Source organism: Anopheles moucheti, chromosome 3, assembly GCF_943734755.1.
Source record: "Anopheles moucheti chromosome 3, idAnoMoucSN_F20_07, whole genome shotgun sequence".
Classification (NCBI taxonomy): domain Eukaryota; kingdom Metazoa; phylum Arthropoda; class Insecta; order Diptera; family Culicidae; genus Anopheles; species Anopheles moucheti.
In genome coordinates this window covers 88,505,447-88,528,032 of record NC_069141.1, presented here as the reverse complement: position 1 = coordinate 88,528,032, position 22,586 = coordinate 88,505,447, and the positions used below count along the sequence as shown (strand labels likewise).

General features: G+C 43.0%; 2 protein-coding genes across 2 annotated transcripts in view; one reads left to right on the top strand and one right to left on the bottom strand.

The window, feature by feature from the left end:
• LOC128301849 (uncharacterized) overlaps positions 1-10,588 on the top strand; it is an 89,871-nt gene extending 79,283 nt beyond the window's left edge. The window contains exons 7-12 of the mRNA XM_053038497.1: positions 1,845-2,339; positions 2,837-2,959; positions 7,078-7,332; positions 8,347-8,601; positions 8,679-8,818; positions 9,029-10,588. Of these exons, the coding sequence (XP_052894457.1) occupies positions 1,845-2,339; positions 2,837-2,959; positions 7,078-7,332; positions 8,347-8,601; positions 8,679-8,818; positions 9,029-9,211 (1,451 nt within the window). The 3' untranslated portion in view covers positions 9,212-10,588. The remainder of the gene's footprint in view (positions 1-1,844; positions 2,340-2,836; positions 2,960-7,077; positions 7,333-8,346; positions 8,602-8,678; positions 8,819-9,028) is intronic.
• Positions 10,589-11,338: 750 nt separating this feature from the next.
• LOC128303101 (fibrillin-3-like) overlaps positions 11,339-22,586 on the bottom strand; it is a 72,843-nt gene continuing 61,595 nt past the window's right edge. The window contains 2 exon segments of the mRNA XM_053039955.1: positions 11,339-11,637; positions 11,854-12,013. Coding sequence (XP_052895915.1) covers positions 11,339-11,637; positions 11,854-12,013 — 459 coding nt within the window.

Below are 22,586 nucleotides of genomic sequence, written 5' to 3'. Positions count from 1 at the left end.
ATTGTTTTCAGAAAGTCTTGTGCTTGAATGTTTTGTTAAACTGCGTTTAAGGCATACGTTCGTGGAATAAAGTCTGGAGGAGTTTAAATATCGATGATTTTTTATGCTCGCGATAAACTACCAGGCGTCTCCATTATATGAAGAACTGTCAATAATTTTAATAATTAAAAAATGTACTACATATGATGAAGTAAAATCAATAAAAGTTCACTCAAAACACATGCATAATGAATGCAAAAAGTATTTAATGAAAAAACAGATAAAAGTACTCTTTTTAACATTATTTTTTTAATAAAATAGAACACATGTTAAGAAATAATCAAGATACCATGCTAAAAGCTTTGACCGAATGCTGTTCCTCATAATATGATGGTAAAGTAAGTTTGTACAATAGACTTATATATTACATTCCTTGATTAATAACAGTCACCTGTTATCTACCGCTGCAAGTTATAAGAAATAAAGTAAAAAAAATATCAGCATATGACAACATTATACCAAACATCAACAGCGTATTTGCGTAAGCACAAAATGAATTGTGACTCGCTCTTCCATCATTCCAAAGCGTGCAATAAATTTTTCGAGCTTAAACCAATTCGTCTGCGACTCTAAACCCACAACATTTCTTGTGTCCATGTGTGGCCACAATCAAAAAGCTGGCAAAGGCTTAAAAGCATCGCAAACATACCAGCAGAATGTGCCGTAAAGTAGCGGGGAAAAGCTCGCTCGTGGAACATCCCCCCGGGTGCTGTTGAAAAGCGTAAATTAAAAACTCGACACACCAATAGAAAAACAATGCAACCGGGGCCACTGCATTCGAAATGGGTGAAAATGCACAGACCCCCTGGAATACGCATTTGTGGATTGTTTTCATTGAAATGCTATTTCCCAGCAGCTGCCAACTGTTCGAGCGGTGAGCATCTCAACGGAACCATTCGGCTGCCATCCCATTTGCGAAATGTATGTGTTTTTGGGGAATGGTTTCGGGCGATAAACAAAATCGAAAAGAAAAGGCTGCCTCGATGCAAAAAATAGGTAACGACTCTCACACGTCATCCACTTAAACCCAACCATAGCACGGGTTTGTGTTTACTTCCCATCGTTGAAAACTTCCATCCTCTGGGGGAGGTTGTTCCGGAGTGTGGGCCGTTGTATAGGATTAGAAGTGAACTAACTTTGCACGACGCTGGATGCAGTGTGGAGTGCGTTTCCCTATCCCTAACAGTATGGCATTACGGGTGCATAAAAAAGTGCACCTTCTCATCAAAGCGCTCCGTGCGGTAGAATGGAAAAATCTTAGCCTCACAAAAAACTCAATTTTTCCAACACTTACGGCCATCATTTGGTGCACAGTTCGAAGTTCATCATCACTCGGTAGTTACGCTTTGATTTATATGCAGCCAACGTACGGCAGCAAGTGTGGTTTGCGTTGATTGCATTTTTTTCCGGCCAACAATATGAAATCGTTTCGCTCGTTCTGCGCTGGGTACGATTTGGTTGCCATGCAGTGGTGTGTATGAACCGTACCAGTATCAATCGAATGATGAAATCGGCACAGAAGCAGTCAACAGTCCGATTCCCCGGTTTGGCACGATGTGAATAAAATTGGGTTAGTGACAAAAAAAGAATCATAGCGGACCAAAATGGGGGAAACTGGTTTGTTTAGCAAGCCAAAGACTTCCCACCCAGTTGCGAGTTCGCTTCGGTTCGGCAGATTCTTCATTATTTAATCCTTGGAATAGGAAGCCTTTCACTGGTCTTTAGTCACCTGTGCCATTTTGGCCCGGGTGCTGACGTTCGTCCTTCTCATTGCGCCGTACGATTTGCTTTCCATTGCTTACCAGATGTAAACGAGTGCCTGCTGCGAAACGGGCATGGACCATGCCAGGATACGTGCATCAACACGTGGAGCAGCTACAGGTGCACCTGCGATGGGCTGCCGGGCACGAGACTGGCGGCCGACGGGCATAGCTGCGAGGACATCGACGAGTGTACGGTCAACAATGGTGGCTGTTCGCACACCTGCCTCAATACGCTTGGAAGAGCGTTCTGCGTGTGTCCCGAGGGCTACATGCTGGACGAGGATTGGAAGACGTGCGTGGATGTGGACGAGTGCGCCAACCAACGATCGATAGCCAGCGAACATCGATGCCACGGACGGTGCATCAATACGGTCGGGTCTTACCGATGCGAGCAGGGCGCAGAACACGGTGGCAGGGAATATGTGCAGGGAAAGTCTCCTGCTGGTGCGGATGTTGAAGGGGAACAAGAGCAACCGGACTATGACACACTCTGCCCAACAGGCTACCATTTCAACACGACCATGGGCGATTGTCAAGGTGAGTTTAAGAAGTTGGTTGGAAGATTGTTGGAAAAATATTACATTCAGTGACAGATGCCAGCATTTCAAAGGAAAGCTTTATTTAAAAACCCGTGCGTCTCCAATATGTAAAATGGTCCCATGTAAGCCACGTCTGATGTGAGAATTCAAATCCTGCCGTGCATTGCAATTACTGGAATTCAACTAAATTTAATATACAATCACCAATTGTTTACTATTACACAAATAGGAATAACCGGGTCTTGTTGTCACCACAATGCATTTATGCCAGTACTTTATAACCTTCAAGTTGGTGAATTTAAATGATGAGTTAACATTATTTTAAAAGCTTGAACATTTTGCAACAAGTCCAGCTCATAGCCAAGGCGGTGAAGTTTACAATGGCCGCATGTAATAGACATGTTTGTGTGCTTGTTTACCCTGTTAAATGTTTCTTTGAAATTGTGGGGAATATCTTGCACAAGGTCTACAATGCCTTCCTCTATCTGCTTCCAGACACGAACGAATGCACCATCTCAAACGGCGGATGTCAGCAACATTGTATCAACAGTGACGGAAGCTACTACTGCTCATGCAAATATGGCTTCAAGTTGGACGTCGACAAGCGTTCCTGTTTGGGTATGTAAACATGCTTCCTTTGTACTGCGCTAGAAATCCCTGCTTGCAACATCAAACTCCCGGTGATTGTTCGACCGTTGATTGTGTTCTCGAAGCAGAAACATTGGACAGTGCATAGCAACATGCGTGCGTACAAATCAAATTTACCAGAACTTATCGAAGCATACTTCCACCGAACAGAAGTGGGTCAGTAGCAGTAGCAGTACGCGGTACTACGGTGCTGGGTCGTGAAAAGTCGCTTACCCGAAACAATTATATTAACATTTATCATAATCTAATTACCGTTTGATAGCCAGCCCTCATTGATTTATGACACGCACGTTAATGGAAAACGTCACCGCACGTCGTTGCGCTTCTAGCCCCGGAGGGTGTGAAAACTTTGGCTGATGGAACCGAAATTTATCACCGAACCATAAACGGGAGCATCGCACGCACAGTACCGTGTAGATGGTGTCGTGTACATCTTGAAGGCGATAATGCAATATCCGGAGCAGGAAGATGAAACTGGAGCCAATATCTTAATCTAGCCCGCTCACATCCGACACAACTTTGTGGCATAGTGTATTGAGGGCACGGCTGAGCGCTCTTGATATCCAAGATATGATCAGCACTGCTCATCCTTGCGTAGCGGGCAATAGGACTCGGTTCACTCCAACCGAACCGACTTGCTGGAGGCCTTGATTTATTTTCACGGCCCCCTCGAAGGAAACACTTCAGCATCCGTGCTGGCAAATGGGATAAAATATTACATCATTAAGATGGCTCTCGAGAGATCTCCATGGGACCGTATTCCATGACGCCATCGAAGACAACATTCCGCTTACCGTGCACAATCGCAAGAGGGTAATCTTCCCTTTGTGCTTACATGTACAGCTAGTTGAGTTGACAAATTAGCTTACAATAGTGATGGCATTTAAATTTACGACGCTGCCGATTCAAACACTCCAACCGAGGCTCTAATAGAGTGTCATCCGGGTGAATGAATGGATAACGAGCGGTACGGCCATCGGTTGTCCGTTGGGTGTTGGGCGCGTTCGGTCGCGTTTGGAAATATTAATTAAAAGTAGCCCTTACTTACTTTGCACAGCAAAAGCGGATTGCTTCAGTGCTCGCAAGCAAATCAGTTGTGCGAAGGCAGACTGTTAATTAATTTCCCTTTACAATGAAGATGAATTTCATTATTAAGGGCGCGTGGAAAGGGAAATCATTACAATCGCGAAGATTCTGTTTGTCCAGCCATTGTTTGAAAAATGGTATCACAGCGAAAGAACTAGAAATACTTTGCCCGAAGACGTCCCTTTGCGAAAAAAGGTCTCCCGAACAGCCAGAAAGTGTGGCCTGTGACATGAATGTCAATTTTCACTTAACGATTCAGAAAACGGTAACAATCAGCAACGAAAGAAAGGACTTCGGAGTGTCACTTACTTAATGTGACTTTTCCTGGGCATGATCACTGTTTTTGAACCAATCGTGAAAGTGATAAATGTGAATCGGAAATCAAACTCGATTGAGCACAAAGAGGGCCGGAAAAGGAATTGATAACTTGAAGGAAACTCTGGTGCCGCGCTGACCGGGGTTTGTGGGTGAAGGTAGTCCAGGAAACCCATCAATAGGAAGTAACAGCTCCGTCCACTTTAGCAACAGCAGGAGTTGTTGTGGAGTGAAAGCGTTTACATGGCGTTCGTCTCCCTTTTTTCTATTCAGTCAAAATGGCCAATTTTTGCGAAGGGAAGCGATGAAAATTTATAGCACGAACAATTGGAAACGAACGCGCGAGTAGGATTAAATAGGAAAGAACAAAAACGCCACGCACAAATCGGCAGCAGCTTCATTAACGGGGTGCCAAAAAGAGGAGTGGTAAGACCGTGATGTTGGGGGAGCCGTGGTGTGTAACCTTCGACCTTCATTTTGCTTCACCGCCACCGCCGGCATGATGGCACAATGAGGTGGAAACGTTGTCGGTGGCCATTTCAAATTAATTGAATTATTTAAAATTTACCTTTCGTCCGATGTGCGAAGTGCGATGAAAACGATGGCTGCAAAGATGGTTGGTTGGAAAATTGCACGCTGAATGGGAAAGTTTTTCGCTTCGAAACGAAAAGTGTTTTTAATGAAGAGCATTCTTTCGGGTGCCTTTTTTTTCCTTCTCATGTTCGCTCTTTCCTTGGAGTTGGCATTCTAGAATTTTCTTGACTTTTCTTGACAACAAGAAGCTTGCATGTTGGTGCCAGTGTGTGTGTGTGTGTCTGTTTGTGCGCCAGCATTTGACCCACCGCATAATGTTATCGCGATGGCAATCAAGGGCCTCCATGGCTCATTAGGCAAATATTCACGCGGGTCCGTTGCAGCAGTAATTATATCCCGCCAATGCGCGAATGGAAAACGAAAATTCATCCACCGGCGTATTCCTACCAAAAAAAAGTGATTTTGCGGTCACATTTACGGTCGGAATGTTAGTGCAAAACATTTTACCCAACCCCCCAGCTGGCGAATGAAAGAGAGTCAAGGACTGTTGGGGTCAAAACCGACCCACCGTAAGCCAGCAAAACGGGAAACTGGCTAGCAAGGCAAATTTCGATGAATTGAATGAATTAAATAACTTTTTCCAGTGAGTTCAAGTGGCATACAATCGACGAATACACAAACACATATACACGCAATAAAAAAGCGTTCGGTAGCGCAGTAGGAAAAGCGCAAAGTAGGTAAAGCGCAATGGAGGATGTGAAATTAAAAAATCTTCCTCGACGTGAGCTGCATGCCTGATCCCGGAGCTCGGAGGTCAGCAACGAACGGCCGGTGTAAGCGTAAAATTAATGAACGATAATGAATGGAATTTTGATTAAAAATGCAAATTTTCACACCATGATCTTCGGTCGGTGGTGAGCAACAGCGGTCGCTTCCTTTGTTCCGGTAAGCTTCGTTGGCATTTGTGAAGCAATTTCTGGGCGGATTTTGGGGCTACGGTTTAGCGGTAATTTAAGTGTCCACCGAGACACATTTTTGGACGACGAATTAAGACGGCACATCGGGCTAAAGCCCTGGATGAATGTGTTTCGTTTGGAAATGACATTGTTTAATCCGCAAAGGCCTTTAGTACAACTGCACAATGTTGGCGCTCTTTGCTGAAGTTAAAAAAGTCAATGTAATTTTGCGATGACCATAATCAACAGACAGGAATCATATCACACCCCCCAAAGGCACTGTAAAAAATCATCCCACTGAACTACGCGAAGTCTAAATAGCGTATAGTTAGTCCCCGGTACTAAACAACGCCAGAGCGCCAAAAAGCCATGAGAGGCAAGATCCAATTTCAGCTCCTAGCTGCAGTCTGCGGGGCCATTAGGGTCCACCACGCCGCCGCGAATGCGACTGCAAAAGAAAACTTCTAGCAAAACTTTACTTTTGAGCGACAGCCCCCGGTGGTAGACCATCATGGGCGGTGGTGTCCAGGCGTCCAAGGTGTCGGGGAAATATTTTAATTAAGTTCACTTCAGCATAAATTACAACCTCCTTTCCTTCTCAGTCTACACAAACACTCGAACAGGTGTCTAGAGCGATGCCTAACAGGGGGAAAAGCGTAGCTTTAATGGAGTCATATTTCATTGAACCGTCGGTATCGTTGGTGCAATTGACGGGATGCCTTTCTACGATCGACGAATAGTTTGATGGAAGTTGATGTTTACGCTGGGAGGATTCCGTTTACAGGCAATCGAAGCTTATTAATGCAAAGAAAGAAATCTAGCTAGATCATTTTACTGAAGGGGGTTGGTTTTAATTAAATGAAGAGAGAATTGAAGAAAAAGTGATACATGAAGGGCTTAAAAAGTGGAAGGAAGTAGTTCTTCAGAATTTCAAGCTCGTGGGTTTATTGAATTATTTGGAGCCACTTCCCGGGAGACGTGTACTGCAAAAAGACGACTGTAATTAAATCTCTTCTCAACAACCACATCAAACGAGAACGTGCTTCTAGCCCATCTTTGGGCGATTCTACCACAAATCTTGCCTATCTACATCGTGCCTCAAATGCAGTTTTGTTGCAATGCAGGTGATGATCTCCAGAAGAATTGCGTATAACCGTATGCCATTGGGTTTTTTCCGTCCGTTTTCCATCTCCACAGTGCTGAACGATTCGTTGCGGTTGGCGGATATAGCCTGTCCACCGTTGTTTCCTCCACGCCACGGTTACCTCGAGTGCAGCCGACCGATAGACGAAATAGCGGATGGTCCGAACGGTGGCAGCCTCAAGATTACCAACCGCCCCGGCAGCCAGTGCATCCTAAAGTGTCCGACCGGCTATCGACTGGAGGGGAAATTCTCCAAAATCTGTGGCACCACCGGCGAATGGATTGGCGATGAGAACGGCACCTGCATACGTAAGTAGATGCGCAAACCGATCGGAGTGCGGATATGCATAATTGGCTTCGGGTGCTACAATAGCCGTGAAATGGGGGGGGGGATTTTTTTTTCGTGTTGTCACTGCATGTCCGCAGCGGGTCACTTGTTTGTTTCTCTTTGGAACATCTTCCGAAAGGTGATTTCTTTTGTTGATTTCTGGTTCAGGAAATTGTTTCTTTTTTCTGTTCTGCTCATTCATTTTTTGTTTGTCCCCAAGCCCGAGTGTTGTGTGATATTTTATTGCCACCAAATGCCGCAATCACACACTGCGGGACAGCGAGGGCTACATTTTAATATAAAACGGGCCCACTTCCCGTCGGCTAACTTTTGCATCATAATGGCATGATAATTACGGCGAAGCGTTTTCCACCCAACCGAACACTGATTGAATGACGGTTTCAGTCGAGCGGAAGTGTAGGGACGACTGCGGTGGGGAACGCTGCTGCTGGACGAGCAGTGGCGAATGAAAAGCGTTAAAATAAACAGCACTTTAATTGGCTAGCTAGTGATATCAATTTGTGCTGCCTTTTATATGGAGCAATTTAAGAGCCGCGTTTGCAAATTGTTTTCCTTTCCGAATGCGAAACATTGTTTGTGTGTTTAAGCATTCAATCACGGCCATGTTGATATTGGTGGGTTTGAATCAGTGTGCTAGTTATACAAGTAGTAGGTGAAACAAATCACGCTTTTTAAAGTTGATTTTTAATTATTGATATGTGGTCCCATTCGGTGTGCGTGGTCCGTAAACTGTCAATACAGTAAGTACGCTGACAGTGGAAGGTGTTGAAGCGGACACTAGATTTATGCAGCTTTTTCTAGATATTTAATTGCTGATTTGATTACACATTCAGAGAATTAATAGTAGCTTAAATAATGAAACAACTACATGCAAACCATTTATGGAGATTCCAGAAATTTAAACATAGATTTCATCAATTAACTGTGGCCGTTCTAGAGCACGTCAATTTAATCGTCGCATTTTCTTTGCGTAGGATATCCTCAACCTAAGCTACTATGTCCGACAAGTGTTAACGTGGAGTTACACCCAAACGAAACCGAAACCACAACGGTTCGAATGCGACGTCCCGAAACGGACGTCAGCTGGGAGCGAGACGTACAGGTCGAACCGTACTGGGTGAAGAAGGATAGTTTCTCACTACCACTCGGTAGTCTAAACGTTAGCTACTCGGCCAAACATCCCGTCTCGAAGCTTCACACCGAATGTAACTTCCTCATCAACGTTCTCCGTAAGTATATGACGGTGGAGGAGGTGGTCATTGTAGCAAACTAACGTGTGCGGTATGATTTGTTTCATCGTGATCAGCTGGCTCACCGCCAAGAGTGGACTTCTGTCCGGACACGCAAGTGTACACGATCGAAGGACGTCATCAGAGCGTTAAGGCAACGTGGGAGGAACCCGTGTTTTCGGACAATGTTGGTGTAGTGACGATCACGAAGTCGAACGTAAGTAAAAACGGTTGTTCCACTTCTGACGATGCAACAAGGTGTGCTTTGCGGCCACCTCGCTTTAGTGCATTCAATTATTTTTAATAAAAAAATATAATTACCGTTGCATTGCACTTTTTTGAGGGGATAGATTAAATGTTTCAATAGCGTTATTCAAAAATTTGCATAACCTTACATGGACATTTCTCATTTCACTCTCCAACATAGAGCCCAGGAACAGACTTCGGAGCCGGTAGCCATCTCATCACGTACGAAGCGCACGACGACGCGGAATGGAAGAGCAAATGCGTGTTCAAAATCGTCGTGAACGTAAACCCGGAACAGCAACAGCAACCGACCGCCCCGTCCCACTTTCAGCTACCGATTCTGTACAATCGGTTCTACTTCTAAGGGGCCCGACTGCTCCTGTGCCCGAGGACCGGATCATCTCCAACGGAGACACGCAGCACGGATTGTACAGATGCAGAAAGAGCATATTTTACAAGGATGGGTGCGCGATAGTGCCCGGTTTTCGATCCAGTATTCGAATGCGGTTTTTGGATGCAGGCAGGTAGGCAAGCTTTTTATCGTCGCAAAACAGGCAATGGTGCTTGAATAAGTGGAATACAATAACACAAGAGATTATGCTATACACTACGGAAGGGTTGAAAAAGATGCAGCTGTACTGAGATCTTGTGGAAGATGGAAAACATCCTTCGACCGATTTCTTGTATCTCTGTTTGTGCTGCTTATTTTCCCGCTCTTTCTCACAAGAGACAAGAATGGAAGAGATTATACATATGCAGCAAATATCAAGCCGTACATATACAGATCCCAGTAGGCGGTAAGGAAACTTAGTCGTAAGCCAATCAGTATAAAACCATGCGATGCAATGCAGTTCCGAACGATCACTCCAAGGAGAAAGGATTAATCAAAACCCCCAAAACCAATATACACGGGAGGAAGTGATGATGTTTAGTGTGCGAAGGTGTTTTAGTTTCATCTAGAGCCACCGATGAGGAAATGAGCCCGGTTGGCATTAATGTACATAGCATCTTTCGCTGAATTTGCAAAAATTATTAATATAACACATAAGACAACACAACATCCTGTAAAGTAGGAATCAAGAAGTAGGTGCAGGAAAAATAAAACGGAAAGAGAATACTGATTTTCTACCCCAAAACAATAATAAGCCCTTGAGGAGTCTTGGGGAAAAGAGACAAACGAGCTGCTAACAAGGTGTTTCGTCCTGCAGATTGCATACTTGATTACACGTGTGTGTACTAACAAGCACCTCGAGGTTATGCGAATCAGCGGAACACCACCAAACACTTTGTGGAAAGCTTTTCTACCGCGCTGCGCGTTTGTCTCCAATCGGCAAGATTCGTAAAGGGGGTCCCCTATGCACATCGGCATATGGTCATGAACATAAGTCTCATTGGAAAGGTAAAGGAAAGAGGAAAGCGGATGTTTGAACCAAACTGTAGCGCAACGCTTCTAAGCAGAAGCTTAGCAATCGTAGGGCAAAAGCTTTAGTTTTGTGGTTTTCATGTAAGATAGAGCTGCAAATCCCTTCTTCAACCCCTCCTTCAGAACCCTCGTGGACCACCTGTTTCGGGCGAAAAGTTTAAAACGCGAGCCTGTTTCCGATGTACGATGAAACAGTGAATATCATCAACCTTTGAAAAGAGAGCTGAATGAAGTAGTATGTATAAAGCATTACGCTATGCCCCGCTCGGATTGGTTTGGAATTTCAATATCAATAAAACGAAAAGTGATGAAGCAATTTCAGAGAAAATGGAACACAACACAAGCGACACGTGGGTGGATCACTTTAGTCCTGTCCGAAAATAGACTTCTGTAAAATCTGATATCCAGCTCAGTTTCAAGTTGTTCTCCGTGGACGTAATGAAGGTATGTTTGCATTTTGTCCCCCGCTCTTAGGCTGTGCTTTAGGCTTTTAATGGTTTATAATGTTGTTTTATTTACTTAATAGTTCCAGAATTAATCGCTTCATGCTGGAGATGATGTACATAAATATATCATTCCGGCTTACTTAATCTAGGTATCAGTTGAAACTAACGCTAATAGTTCTATTTTTGCAGTAGTGACAATGTGTTAATAGGATCTTCATTACTATTGATGACATTACGTAAAACAGTGAGGCCAAAAGTTCAGTGCGCCTAAATTCATGCATATCGCATCACAGAATTATCGTGATCTAATTAACAGCTTGCTCATGTTTAATGGCGTATCTAACGACATGGATGATACAGGACACTGTGTTTTGTTGCGCGAAATTTTGGAAAATGATCGAAATGATTATGACGTCCTTTGAAATATTTTTGTATTGATCTTACTCTCTATTGGCCACCCATTTGCGAGGAAAGCTTTTCGTTCGAGATTAGAAAGCGTTTATTATGGTTGCTTTTTCGTGTTTAAAATGCATCTGGCATAAACGGCGAAAGGTTTAAAACCATCAGCTAGTTTGGAATAGTACCGAGTGAGTTTTTCGTCTACAGCAACATCAATCCTTTATTACTGATCACCATGTTGTTCCTGGGGATTGCCAGTATTCTCAGCACCGATACGCATTCCTTCAGTGTGCGCTCGGCTGCGCTTTTTCATCCAACGACGTGGATGTTGCTGCTGGTGATGCGGAGGTTGTTGATAGTGTGATACACTCATCGGGCCCGTGGAATACGGCTCAGCAAGCCTCTGGGGTAAGTGGAGGGCTCTCGACGATGAAGCACCATCCAGTGCGCTAGATGGCCTTGAAGTAGCCGCCGACGACGCGTAGACCTTGTCCCACGAGGAGTAGTAGCGAAGCAGATTATCTGCGAACGATAGCGCGAATAAGAGATTTAGCGCACATACGGAAAGAACACAACCTTGAAACCTTTTCACGCGTGTTTAAGGGGCCATTGCTTCGACATTCCTTCCGTGCACTTTCCCGGTTTCAAGATAGTGTCAATGTCATAATGCCAGATAACGATTTTTGAAGCGTAATAAGCAAAATATAGAGCACTTGAACTCTGCGAAGTGGAACTTACTGTAACGCTGATGCTGTTGGCGTATCAATGCCGGACTGGCGTTAGGTGATTCCTCCAGATGCTGCAGATGCTGCGCCAACATTCGCTGCTGATGGCGCAACCGGGCCAACTTTTGCTTGATGCGTATGTTCTTCACCACACACCCTTGCGGGACGTGCAACTGCAAGTTTGAGTAAAAAATATACATTAATGAAACTTATAAAGACAAATATAAAGTATAAAGACGGTTTGTCTATTTTTCCCTTCATAACATACGCATTATAGAAGTATTTGAAGCATTATTAGTAGCGGTCCTAAGCAAAATGAGCAAACCATTAATTTTTTTTTTTATTAAAAGTTGACATTTGTTTTGAGGCTTTTGTCATGCAGATTGTCTACTGCAAGGCGATTATTATTTTTGTAAAGTATTTGTTTAAAGGTATATTTTCTTGTTCACAATCCACCATTTTTTAAGAAGCATTGATGAAAAATTTAAGATTAGAAATAATCATGATCATTAATAACTTTTTAATCATTTAATCCATCATGTTCAAATAAGGATTTTTAACTGTCTTTCGTAATTTTAAGTACTTACCTCCTATCAAATGTTTCGTGAAGCTGTTTTGCAAGCGTGTTTAACAAACATTACTTCAAACGGAAGAAAATCAATCCAATGTATTCAATGAAAAGTGTGTGTTTCGCCACCTGTTACAAATGTGTGACAACACGAGTTTGAATGAATTTCTGGTTCTTAATTGAATTACCGAATTATAACAGCTAGTAATGTAATAATTTCTATACGAGACACATCACAACATGCACACCATATAAATTATAATTGCATTCTATTTTCGACGCAATTAACTCATAGATGTCACCATTCCCAAAATCAACGTTAAAGCATTCGACCAAAAATTCGAGGTTGTTGGTGCAAAAAATGAAATTAATTATACCACTGAAAGGGCAGCGCCGTCTCAGTGCAGTGACGGGAACGCACCTCACGCGGTCAGCGAAAGGACACACCGGAAGTGCTAAGAGCAGAACCCCACTTTGATCCTGCAGTGTGTGCGTGATTGTGTGAGTACGAGTCAACTTTTACGGTACCAAACCGGAAAGTCAAATAAAGTGCATCGAACCGGTACATCGATTAGAGCGACAGAGCCCGGTGCCGTTGGTGGGAAAATGGGCCCCTCCCAGGTGGGAGGTGAAACGCTGTTTGAACCCAAATCAACAGGGAAAGTTCAATCGATGGTGCGATGAGGTTTTCCCGCCCTCGTTCCCGATTTTGGCTTCGTGGTTTCTGTTGCGTGGTACGAGAAGTTTCAGTACATTGGGGTTTTTGAGGGTGGTAAACGGTGTGATTGTGGACATGTGGTTTTTCGATGCGGCCGCTCTCACACGCCGAGTGGTGCGAGTGTTGTTTATACGGTTGTAAGCCACAAATGCTGTTTACAGGGTACGCAACCGTACACACACACCGACTCGAGTGCGAAAGCAAACCTGCACCAACATGCGGTTTTAGGGTTGCACTGCGGATGTGGGACCGATTTTGAACGCAGAGAACATATTTTTAAAATGCACCAAACACTTCGCTAGACCCGTGTGGCTATCAAACGTTTAAATGGGATTTAAACAACACATTCCGGCCGATAATGACACAACTCTCATCAAACTTAAGCTAATTTGCCTAAAAGTAATACCTCCCTGTGCAATAAGGATTCAGTCACTAACTAACCATGTTCAATATTTGTTATTAAGGTTTTAATCCATACCTGGTGTTAAAATTCCTTCCATTATGTGTACCATTTTCCGAGTACCCCTTCAAATAGCTTTCAAAAGAACCGAATTGCTCATAGAACGGGTTCAAAATTACCTTTTCCAGCTCACTGCACAGCCGTTCGCTAATCAAAGCTATAACTCACATGCATGCGCGTTACGCCAATCTTTACGCACAAATACACTCGCTGTTTCGCGAGCACAAAAACCGCCAATTATGTGCAACATTCACCCGCTATGTCGGTGGCCGGGTAGCAACTCAAAAATATGGTTCCCGTCTCTCTCCTTGCCACCATTATCGCTCGTGCCTTGCTAAAAACACACCACAGTCACCTAACGTTTAAAAGGGGTTCGGTTTCAAAGTCAATAACCACCAAATGTGAAGCACCCAACGCTGGTGTCTGGCACAAAAATTCCAATATCGTAACCCTAGCCTGGGGCATGATATGTTTATTAGCATGACTGCGATTCATGGAAAACTCATTTCCCGCTTCGGGATGCTGTTCATGTGACCTTTCGAAAACCGAATTGCGTGAATTGGTGCTGAAGTAATTTAAAAAAATATATTTTTGTTGAGTCGTTCTGCGAAGAAGTTCCAAAATTAATAAATTAAATGTTCGAAACAGACTAAACTTTTTATAAAGAATAATCTATCAGTTAGTGGATTCGGCCATGCCGTTGCAGCTTACAACAAATTCGCCAGAATGTAAAGTTAAACCAGCAAAATCTACTTGCGTCTATTGCATCGTGGAAAACTTTTTCAAAATTACTACTTAAATCACAGAAACCTAAGCGTAAAGTGTTCAAACTACACTTTGCAAATGATACCAGTTGAAGAACACAGAATCCAAAACAAAAGCTTTCGTTTACTTGGCGAACAAATTATTATTCAATATTTCTCTCATTTCCCGACGGTAAATCACTCGCCAAGTGATAAACATTTCATCCCTCTGCCTCCAGAAACTTTCATCGTCTGCTTCGTCTGCAGCTGCGCCAACGAGTCACCAGCGACGCAAGCCAGGGTAAAAGTCTTTCGCATCGTTGTCACCATCGCCAGCAGGACATGCCGCGAACAATCGTTTGCTCGTTTTACAACTTGTCTGCGTTTGTTTTGCAGCCCAAACGGAGTTGGTTGCTTTGTTTCGCTGTTGTTTTTGATGTGATAGCAAGCAGGGAAACAAAAACTGCTGCTCGTGCTGGCTGACGTGCGATACGCGAATGCAAAAACGCTGCGTTCTTGCAATCACGTTTCTCGGTTTGCGATCGCTGCTGCTCCTCCTTCATTAGCTTTCTCACACTGTGTTTCCACCTTCGTAAAACTTTCACAAAATCATGAAAACACAAACTCACAGCTCGCGAGCTAACGGAATCAACAAAAAGTGAGCAAGAAAGTGCGAAAAGTTTCTCGCTCCAACGATCGACAGTACAAACATAAATAACCGTCGCCTCCGCCCTTCGATCCGCCGGTCCAGCCGGTCCAGCTGATAGAAGGAACAGAAAGTTACAAAACTTTTCGCCGCGTGGTAGAGATTCACGAGACCGTACCGAATGGCACAACTTTACCCTTTACAGCTTCACGTTTGCATGATGCAGCTTAAGAATGTTGCTAAACGGGCTGCTCTCAACACTTTTTCCACACCATCTGCCATGGTGAAGACGGCCAACTGTGTGTGCCGCTGCGCTGGTGTGCCATTGTTTTACAGTAATTTGGACACTGTTTCACCGTTAACGTCGGTGGCACAAGATTAGAACGAGATGATCGTGCATTTATTTGGTTTATTTTCTCGTTAACTGCCGGCTAGCAACTAGCACTTCGTAATGGTTCTTCGGTTAAGCGCAGGATACATTTCTAACTCAAATTTGATTTCTGTTCTATTCTTTAGGGCCTTGCCACTTTTAGTCAATATAGTACAAAAATTAATTCGTTCCGGTTTGATAAAAAAAACTGTAACTTTTATGTGTTATATCACAAAAAATGATCGAAAATTTTGAGAGTGTCATGGAGTTGATATGTGATTAATATCCCCTAGATATTGGAAGGACATCCTAAAATGGCCGTGAAGTTCCATTTTAGTGTTATATAATGTATGGATTTAAATTGAACATTCATTTAATGAACCATCAACAATGACAGTTTTTCTTTTTATTCTTTCTCGTAACTAAATTTGTGTCTAACGATGTGATTTTGAGCGGGATGAAATTGTCGACAGGAGGACAATATCAGCAATTCAATGATATGCAATGCTTTTTCTCACACTTTAAGTAGATTACAAAATACAATACACTACATATTGAACTACAATAAAAGTTAAAAAAAGCCATTTTCTGTAGGTCATTGTCTTATCTTATCACTAAGAATATTGCCAGAAGTTATCAAATTTTAAAGTGATTTTTTGTTTTGTTTTCTACACTACCCTGGGAAACCAAGTTAAGTGCCACGTAACCATGCTTGCCTTTTTGTTATATTCGCCACATATTTAACAGTTTGCTAACACTTCTCCTTATCGACATTTCCAGCCAACACCAGCAAGCGCTTTCCGAGCTTTCGCGTACTTTCGCTTACAGAGTCAGCAGTTTGGCTCTTTTTGCTTTGCTGTACTTTGCGAAAATGTACTCCTTTTGCTCCTTTTTGCTTACTGCACTCAATTGGCTAACTTTTTTCTTCGGTTGCTTCTCGGATCAACAAGAAATTGAAAAAGCAGTAAGCGTGCATGTGTTTGTGTGTTTAGCAGCAACGTGTAGATAAAGTGTAAAAGTTCCTGCGAAAAACACGACACCACGCTCCTCTGGTAATCTTGGTTTTTCCTCAATGATCCACAATTTTCTAAATAATCGTCAAAGGGGCTCAAAAGGAAGGTCTTTTCCTCGGCTCTTTTCCTCCCCTTTTTGTTTGTTTGCTGTTCGCTTCTTTTTATCTTTGCTTTGCTTGCCTTTCCCAAAAGTCGTTCGGAAGAATTTTTAATTAGCATCCAGCATTATGTAACGGCGGGGCACAACAGCGGGGCACAAGGCATGGTGGTGTACCGTTTGAATTTATCATGAGTCAAACTTTCAACTCTAGCGCACGTCCGGACAGGGGCATCATTTGCACTGATCGGAGGACAGCAGTTTCGAGCATCAAACCTTCAACTTCCACCAAACGATGGAAGGCGGCCCGATGCCTGCTGCCTGAATGGTACCGAACCAGCGAGGAGATTAAGCTTTATGATTGGGACTAAATCAAATTTTTCGAAACCCCTTCCCCCGCAAGCAAACCCTTCCGTCATAGTTTTCGACAACTTTTGGTGCGGTAATGGAACGTTTTGCTGGCATGATCTAATTACGAAACACTGTGGGCAAAAGTGTAAAATGGTACAAATAAAAAAGTACCTCCCCGAAACTGAAAACCTGGTGGGTCGATAATGGTTGGAGTGAAGGGAATAAATTTGCTTGTTTACAGGTAGCTTTTAATGAATTATCAATTACTTGTCCAGACGAAACGTCTTGCCTGCCAGTAGAGGTGGGTTACTTGAGCTCTGCAACCGGTACGGAACGTTTGTTAATGCATTAATAATTGAACGGTGGAGAAACGTTACAAAATTGGCTGTTTTTTGCAGCTTTTCTGCCTGGTATAGCACTTATTACCGTCGTATTAACACTTTTTGTTTATAAGTATTAGTATCGATCGAGAATATTTTGTGTACCTAATGTTGGTATATGCACAATCAGTTTTTCCAATAGGTTCATAACGATGAAACTTCAAATATGGTACGGAAAACTTATTTTAAGATAACGATTATTAGCGTTAACAATTTAGTGCCTTACGTATTGCATACTTTAGGGCGTATTGCACAGCAGCGTTGTATATGGATGGATAACAGCACATTGCTTACTACAATGCTTGTTCATTCGCATTAGTTTAACATTTGTTTTTGACAGTACTAAACAACTTTTTCACTTGTTTGCAGCGTTATAAGTTTGTTTGTTGTTTGTTTTAATAAGTTTGTGCTGTATGCGCCTAAAGGTATGCAATTAATCTTCATGTTTATACATTTGATTGAAAAAAAAACACATCCAAGCGTTTCGAAATATGTCTGCAAAAACAAATCTGTATGTTGTAACAACCTTCGCCTGAAAAAAATAATCATTGTCAATTGAAGTTAGGTACATATCAGGTTAAAAACAAAAAAAAACGAAAAGCACCAATCATAGAAACAAATATACTACAGCAGCAAAAACATCAACACATGAAGCAAGAGCAGCTAAAAAAATCACACAAATACACTCACAATAGATGAATAGAATGGAATAAAAAACCATAACAATAAAACGATCCCAATCGATTGGTGAACAACTGTCAAAGAATGCAAATCAAACACAGTTCACGGAACAACAATGAAATGAGCATACAAAAACAGAACCTATCTATGCTAGCTTATCAGCGGTACAAAAAGCTTACCGATGAATGGACAGGGAAAAAAAGCTCCAAACGAAACAGAACAAACTCGGCACAAAACCAGTCAAAACATGGCGAAACGATGAACAAACAAATGGTTTTGATAAAATAAAAGCGAATGAAAGACAGCAAATTTTACACAAAAGAAGGAAAACAACATAACACTCATGAGTTGCACAAATACACAAGGACACATCAGGCACATCGCCCCACGTTCGCCTACCGGCAATGGTGGTGAGATTTGATTCAATCTCCTCTGTGCGGTGGACATTCCTGGCTCAACGAAATCGACGAACGGCAAATGGTTCCGGGACAATGGACGATTGTGTTGCTGCTGCCCCGGCTCGAACCGGCCCCGTTGATGATGTGCGTGCTGACGGTGTTGGTGAAGAAGCTGATGGTGGCTGTGGTATTCGATATGCGATTCGCGCCACTGTTTCGGTAGCTGCTGTCGATGACGCTGCAAAAGTGAAACAAATGAGCCGTCCGGATAAGGCCGGGCATGAAATGCGATGGAAGATACCACAGGGACAAAAAACCACGCGCACCACGTGGACATACGGATAGAGGTGGAGGAAACCAACAGCTGCGACGCCGGATCGGTTCTGTTTTCGCTGATGACGATCGGAATCTGTCACATTGTCACAGTGTATGTATGTGTGTTTTTTAGTGTGGATAAAAAAGGACAAATTCCATCGACGTTGACAATGGGAATTGAGGCCGGAAAATTGATTGATTGTGTCATTAAATTGTATGCAGCGTATGCAGCACGATGCAATTTACCGAAAAGCGCTTACCCGTGCTCGACACGTACTGTCCGAGCCCCGTATCTGACTGCGCAGCCGAGATCTCAAAACCACAATTCGAAAGGCCACAGCTTCCACGCGGCCACAGCCAGTTGCAATCCACAGCGACCAAAGCACGGTATCGGGCTGTCCTGGGAAAATGTTATCCACCCGCAACACTCTGGTGGACACGATTGCCCAAAAGAGATTTTCCTTACCACACGCTCTCTAAAATGCGCCAGGAAAGGTTTCATCCGTGGGTGGTAGAGAGGACATGTGTTTTTAATTAATTTTCTCCTCCCAGTTTACCTTATGGGCCACACCTTCACCTGCTCCGTGAAAGTGTTGCGTTGGGATTTGGGTGGACAATTTACGGCAACAAAAACCACTGCTCTATTCAATATTTTTCTGCACAACAAAACGATAAAAGCCCAACTCCCAATTCCAATTCCCATTCAATACGTGTGCCCGGTGGGCGAAAAAGTGTCACTCCGTAAATTATAACGACCGTTGCCCCATTTATCACCAGCGATGGTTGCAATCGGGGGATTGATTCCAATTGTCCATAATTGATGATAATTCCACGCTTCCGGCCGATTCGCGCTAATGTAGAGCCCTGAATGGTTTTAATTTATCGTAAATAATATTTTTAAGAATTAACCCTCAATCGAATCTCGCCCCTTCATCACACGTGAATAATGCATTTTCCCTGCATACACGTCATTGCCATGCTCCATATGTATCGTGGCAACGTCCGGGCTAGCAGATATGGGTACATGCCTACGGATGGGACGATTAAATGATAGCATAATTTTATTATCGTTAGACAAATCGAGTAATATTTATTGGCTGTGCATCCCGTCTGGCTATGACGGTTGCGCGGTACAATTTTTACACACTGCGAATGAGGCGTAAATCAATTATGGAAACTGTGTTACACTCAGCACAGCACGGGAAGAACGATGTTGTGAGTTGTTAACTGACTGGTTTGGCTTACAAGTGTTGAGTGATGCAATAGAAACAGCATAATCAAATAATGGCCGTTCATGAGAAAATAATAATTGATGCACAAGTAGTATGCCATGAGTTTTCATGATACATTCACAGTTCTTCCCAAAAGTAATATATTTTTTGATAAAAAGAAGGAGGACCTTCAGCAACATTACATTTTTCAGATGCATCCTAAAGTAGGTTGGAATTTACTTAGGGCCTGCCTTGACATTTTTTTTGGATGCCCTCAATTATGCCCAAGCGTTGTTTTTCATGGATGACCAGGCGCCTCCATTGCACCGTATCAGAAGTTCAAAAGCGAGACTCGGAGAAAGTCCCATATCTGTCATTCTATTATGAGAACTCAGAGTTTACTAAAGTCTGGCCATATTTCCCACGAGATGGAAGGTCAGAATATAGACACGCTTGTGACAAATATTTAAGAAAACTCATCTATTTTCTATTGTTTAAAACTATTTCTCATCTAAATAAACACAAAACCTTCCCATTGCTAAAATATCACCGAGTTCCCTAAGTAGGTCTCTAAGCAGGTACATGCACTCACAGGCATGAAAGGAGGAAAAGTCCAAAACAGACGCCCCTACGCTCCTCGTCCCTAAGCGTATGGATTCCGAATGAACATCCGACGTGCTAAACCGCACGTCCAAATAATATCACACACCACGCACATGGCAGAGCTGTGGCAGATTCGGCACCAGGCCGTGGTGTTGACGTTGGTGTTGGTGGTGTATAATTGTTTATGTTTTGGAATTAATTACGGCTATAATAATCAATCGCAAACGGCAATTCAAATCCAAAACTCACACTCACCACAGCGTACGCCCAATGGTCGTCGCCTGTCAGTGGCAGATGGATGGCGCTTTTCACGTTCGAATTCCGTACCTCGGTTCCGTAACCCCCACCTAACCCGCCCTTAAATCGTGCGGTGGTAGGCAAATATCGATTTAATTATGATTCATACAGTGAAGAGCATTCAACCTGCTCGAACGTTCGCTCATTCGAATGATGTACGAACTGACGATGGTAATGATGATGATGATGTGAATGACGTTGCTGAAAGTAAACCACATTTAGCAAAACCTCAGCGGATTCCAAACTGGGAGGGTGGGAAGAGATATTAAAGCATGACTAGGTACAAAATTCCGCATCCGAGTGCACTAAGCCGTTTAAAGAACTTCTTTATCGGGTGATCGTTGATACGTCGAGTTGAGGAGGATACGGCGAATTAGCTGCAAACTTTCCACTTCCTGAACCGAATAGAAGGATGCAGGAGGTCGTGTTCTTGTACAGGTTTCCGGGGGAAAAGTGAAACTACTTCTCATGGTTGTATATTTTTTATCATCCCTAGAAGTGTATCAAGTTGATAAAAAAGTGGAAGCTTTTCGTTAAATGAAATTTGCTCATCGAGGTATTCTTTTGGGAAAGAGTTTATTTTCCCTTCAGTTTGTGCCCTAGCCACTGAATGATAAGCAGCAAAAATACACAAACAACGCGCAAGATTACAGGAACCTTTCATCTACATGGAAAAGGTACACTGCAGCAAACATTCATGGTATGGAAAATAATCATGCTATTTATCTTCCGTGATCAAACAGGAACATTTTTGAAGGAGTACTAACAAAGTAACAAGCTTTTGTGAGGTGAATTTTATGTTTTGTTTTCCAAGACCTGGTTAACTTATATCAGACCATAATACGATAAGTTGGTTTGTTTAGAGAACGAAAAGAATTATCTCCGTTGAAGATACAGCTTCAAACTTGCCGCCCCAAACGAACGGCTGTCAAGTGGCGGTCTTAGGAGAGAAATATTTATGGTATCGAAATCAAAGCCACCACCTACACTCACACACACACGATAACGGCCGATGTTAAGCCGTATGTCGATAGAATAATGGATCGTTTATTTTTAAATCCCATCGCCGAAAATATGCAGCGGATCGGTTCCGGCTCCAGCAAATCCTTCCGGTGAGTTATTATTTTCATTTAGCCCCGGTTAGGAATGTTCAATCCATGCCACGTACTGTGGAGTGTTTGGGTAGAATCCTCGATAATCCTTTCCTGAGTCGTGCTCTATTGCATAAACTTTCACTGCCAATCGGCAAAGTGTAGATCCTAAAATATGGCCATGAACGAGGGTGTTTACTATCCCATCCCTCTCAAAACCCGCTCACAGCAAAACGGTTCCATTCACGTTCATTGTGAGAAGGTGCAATATTGCTTCTTGCTTCTATTTCGTGCGACTCGATGAATCGTTGCTCGGAGAATACCGTCACCAAGCATCCAAATACTCATCATATGACGGAAATGAAGCGTTTTTTCCCTTTGCTCTACGTTCGCTACGATCAGCTCGTGAATACAATCGGACACAAAAGTGAAGGACTCGAGTATATGAATGCCTTTTGCGCTGAAGGGAAGTTTATGAAAGAGCTGTTGCTTTTTTCTCTTTCGTTGCTTGTTTGTTGCGTTTAGAGTTGTGGAGGAAAAAAGTATTAGCAAAGAAAGAAAAACACCTCAACCTCCTATGGAGCCTGACTATAAATAGCTTCGGAATATTGTCCCGCATAGGCAGTAGGTGATCGGAATGATCCGCGCCTGGACAATGTGAAGAGCTGTGCGCAAAGCATATAAAGGCAGCACAAGAAACACCAGCAGCAATGCAACTAACCGTGGCTGTTCGTTTGATGTGTTTGAATGTGCCAATATGAGTTTACGCAGAGTGCAACCGGAAGTAGCACGCGCTGAAGCATA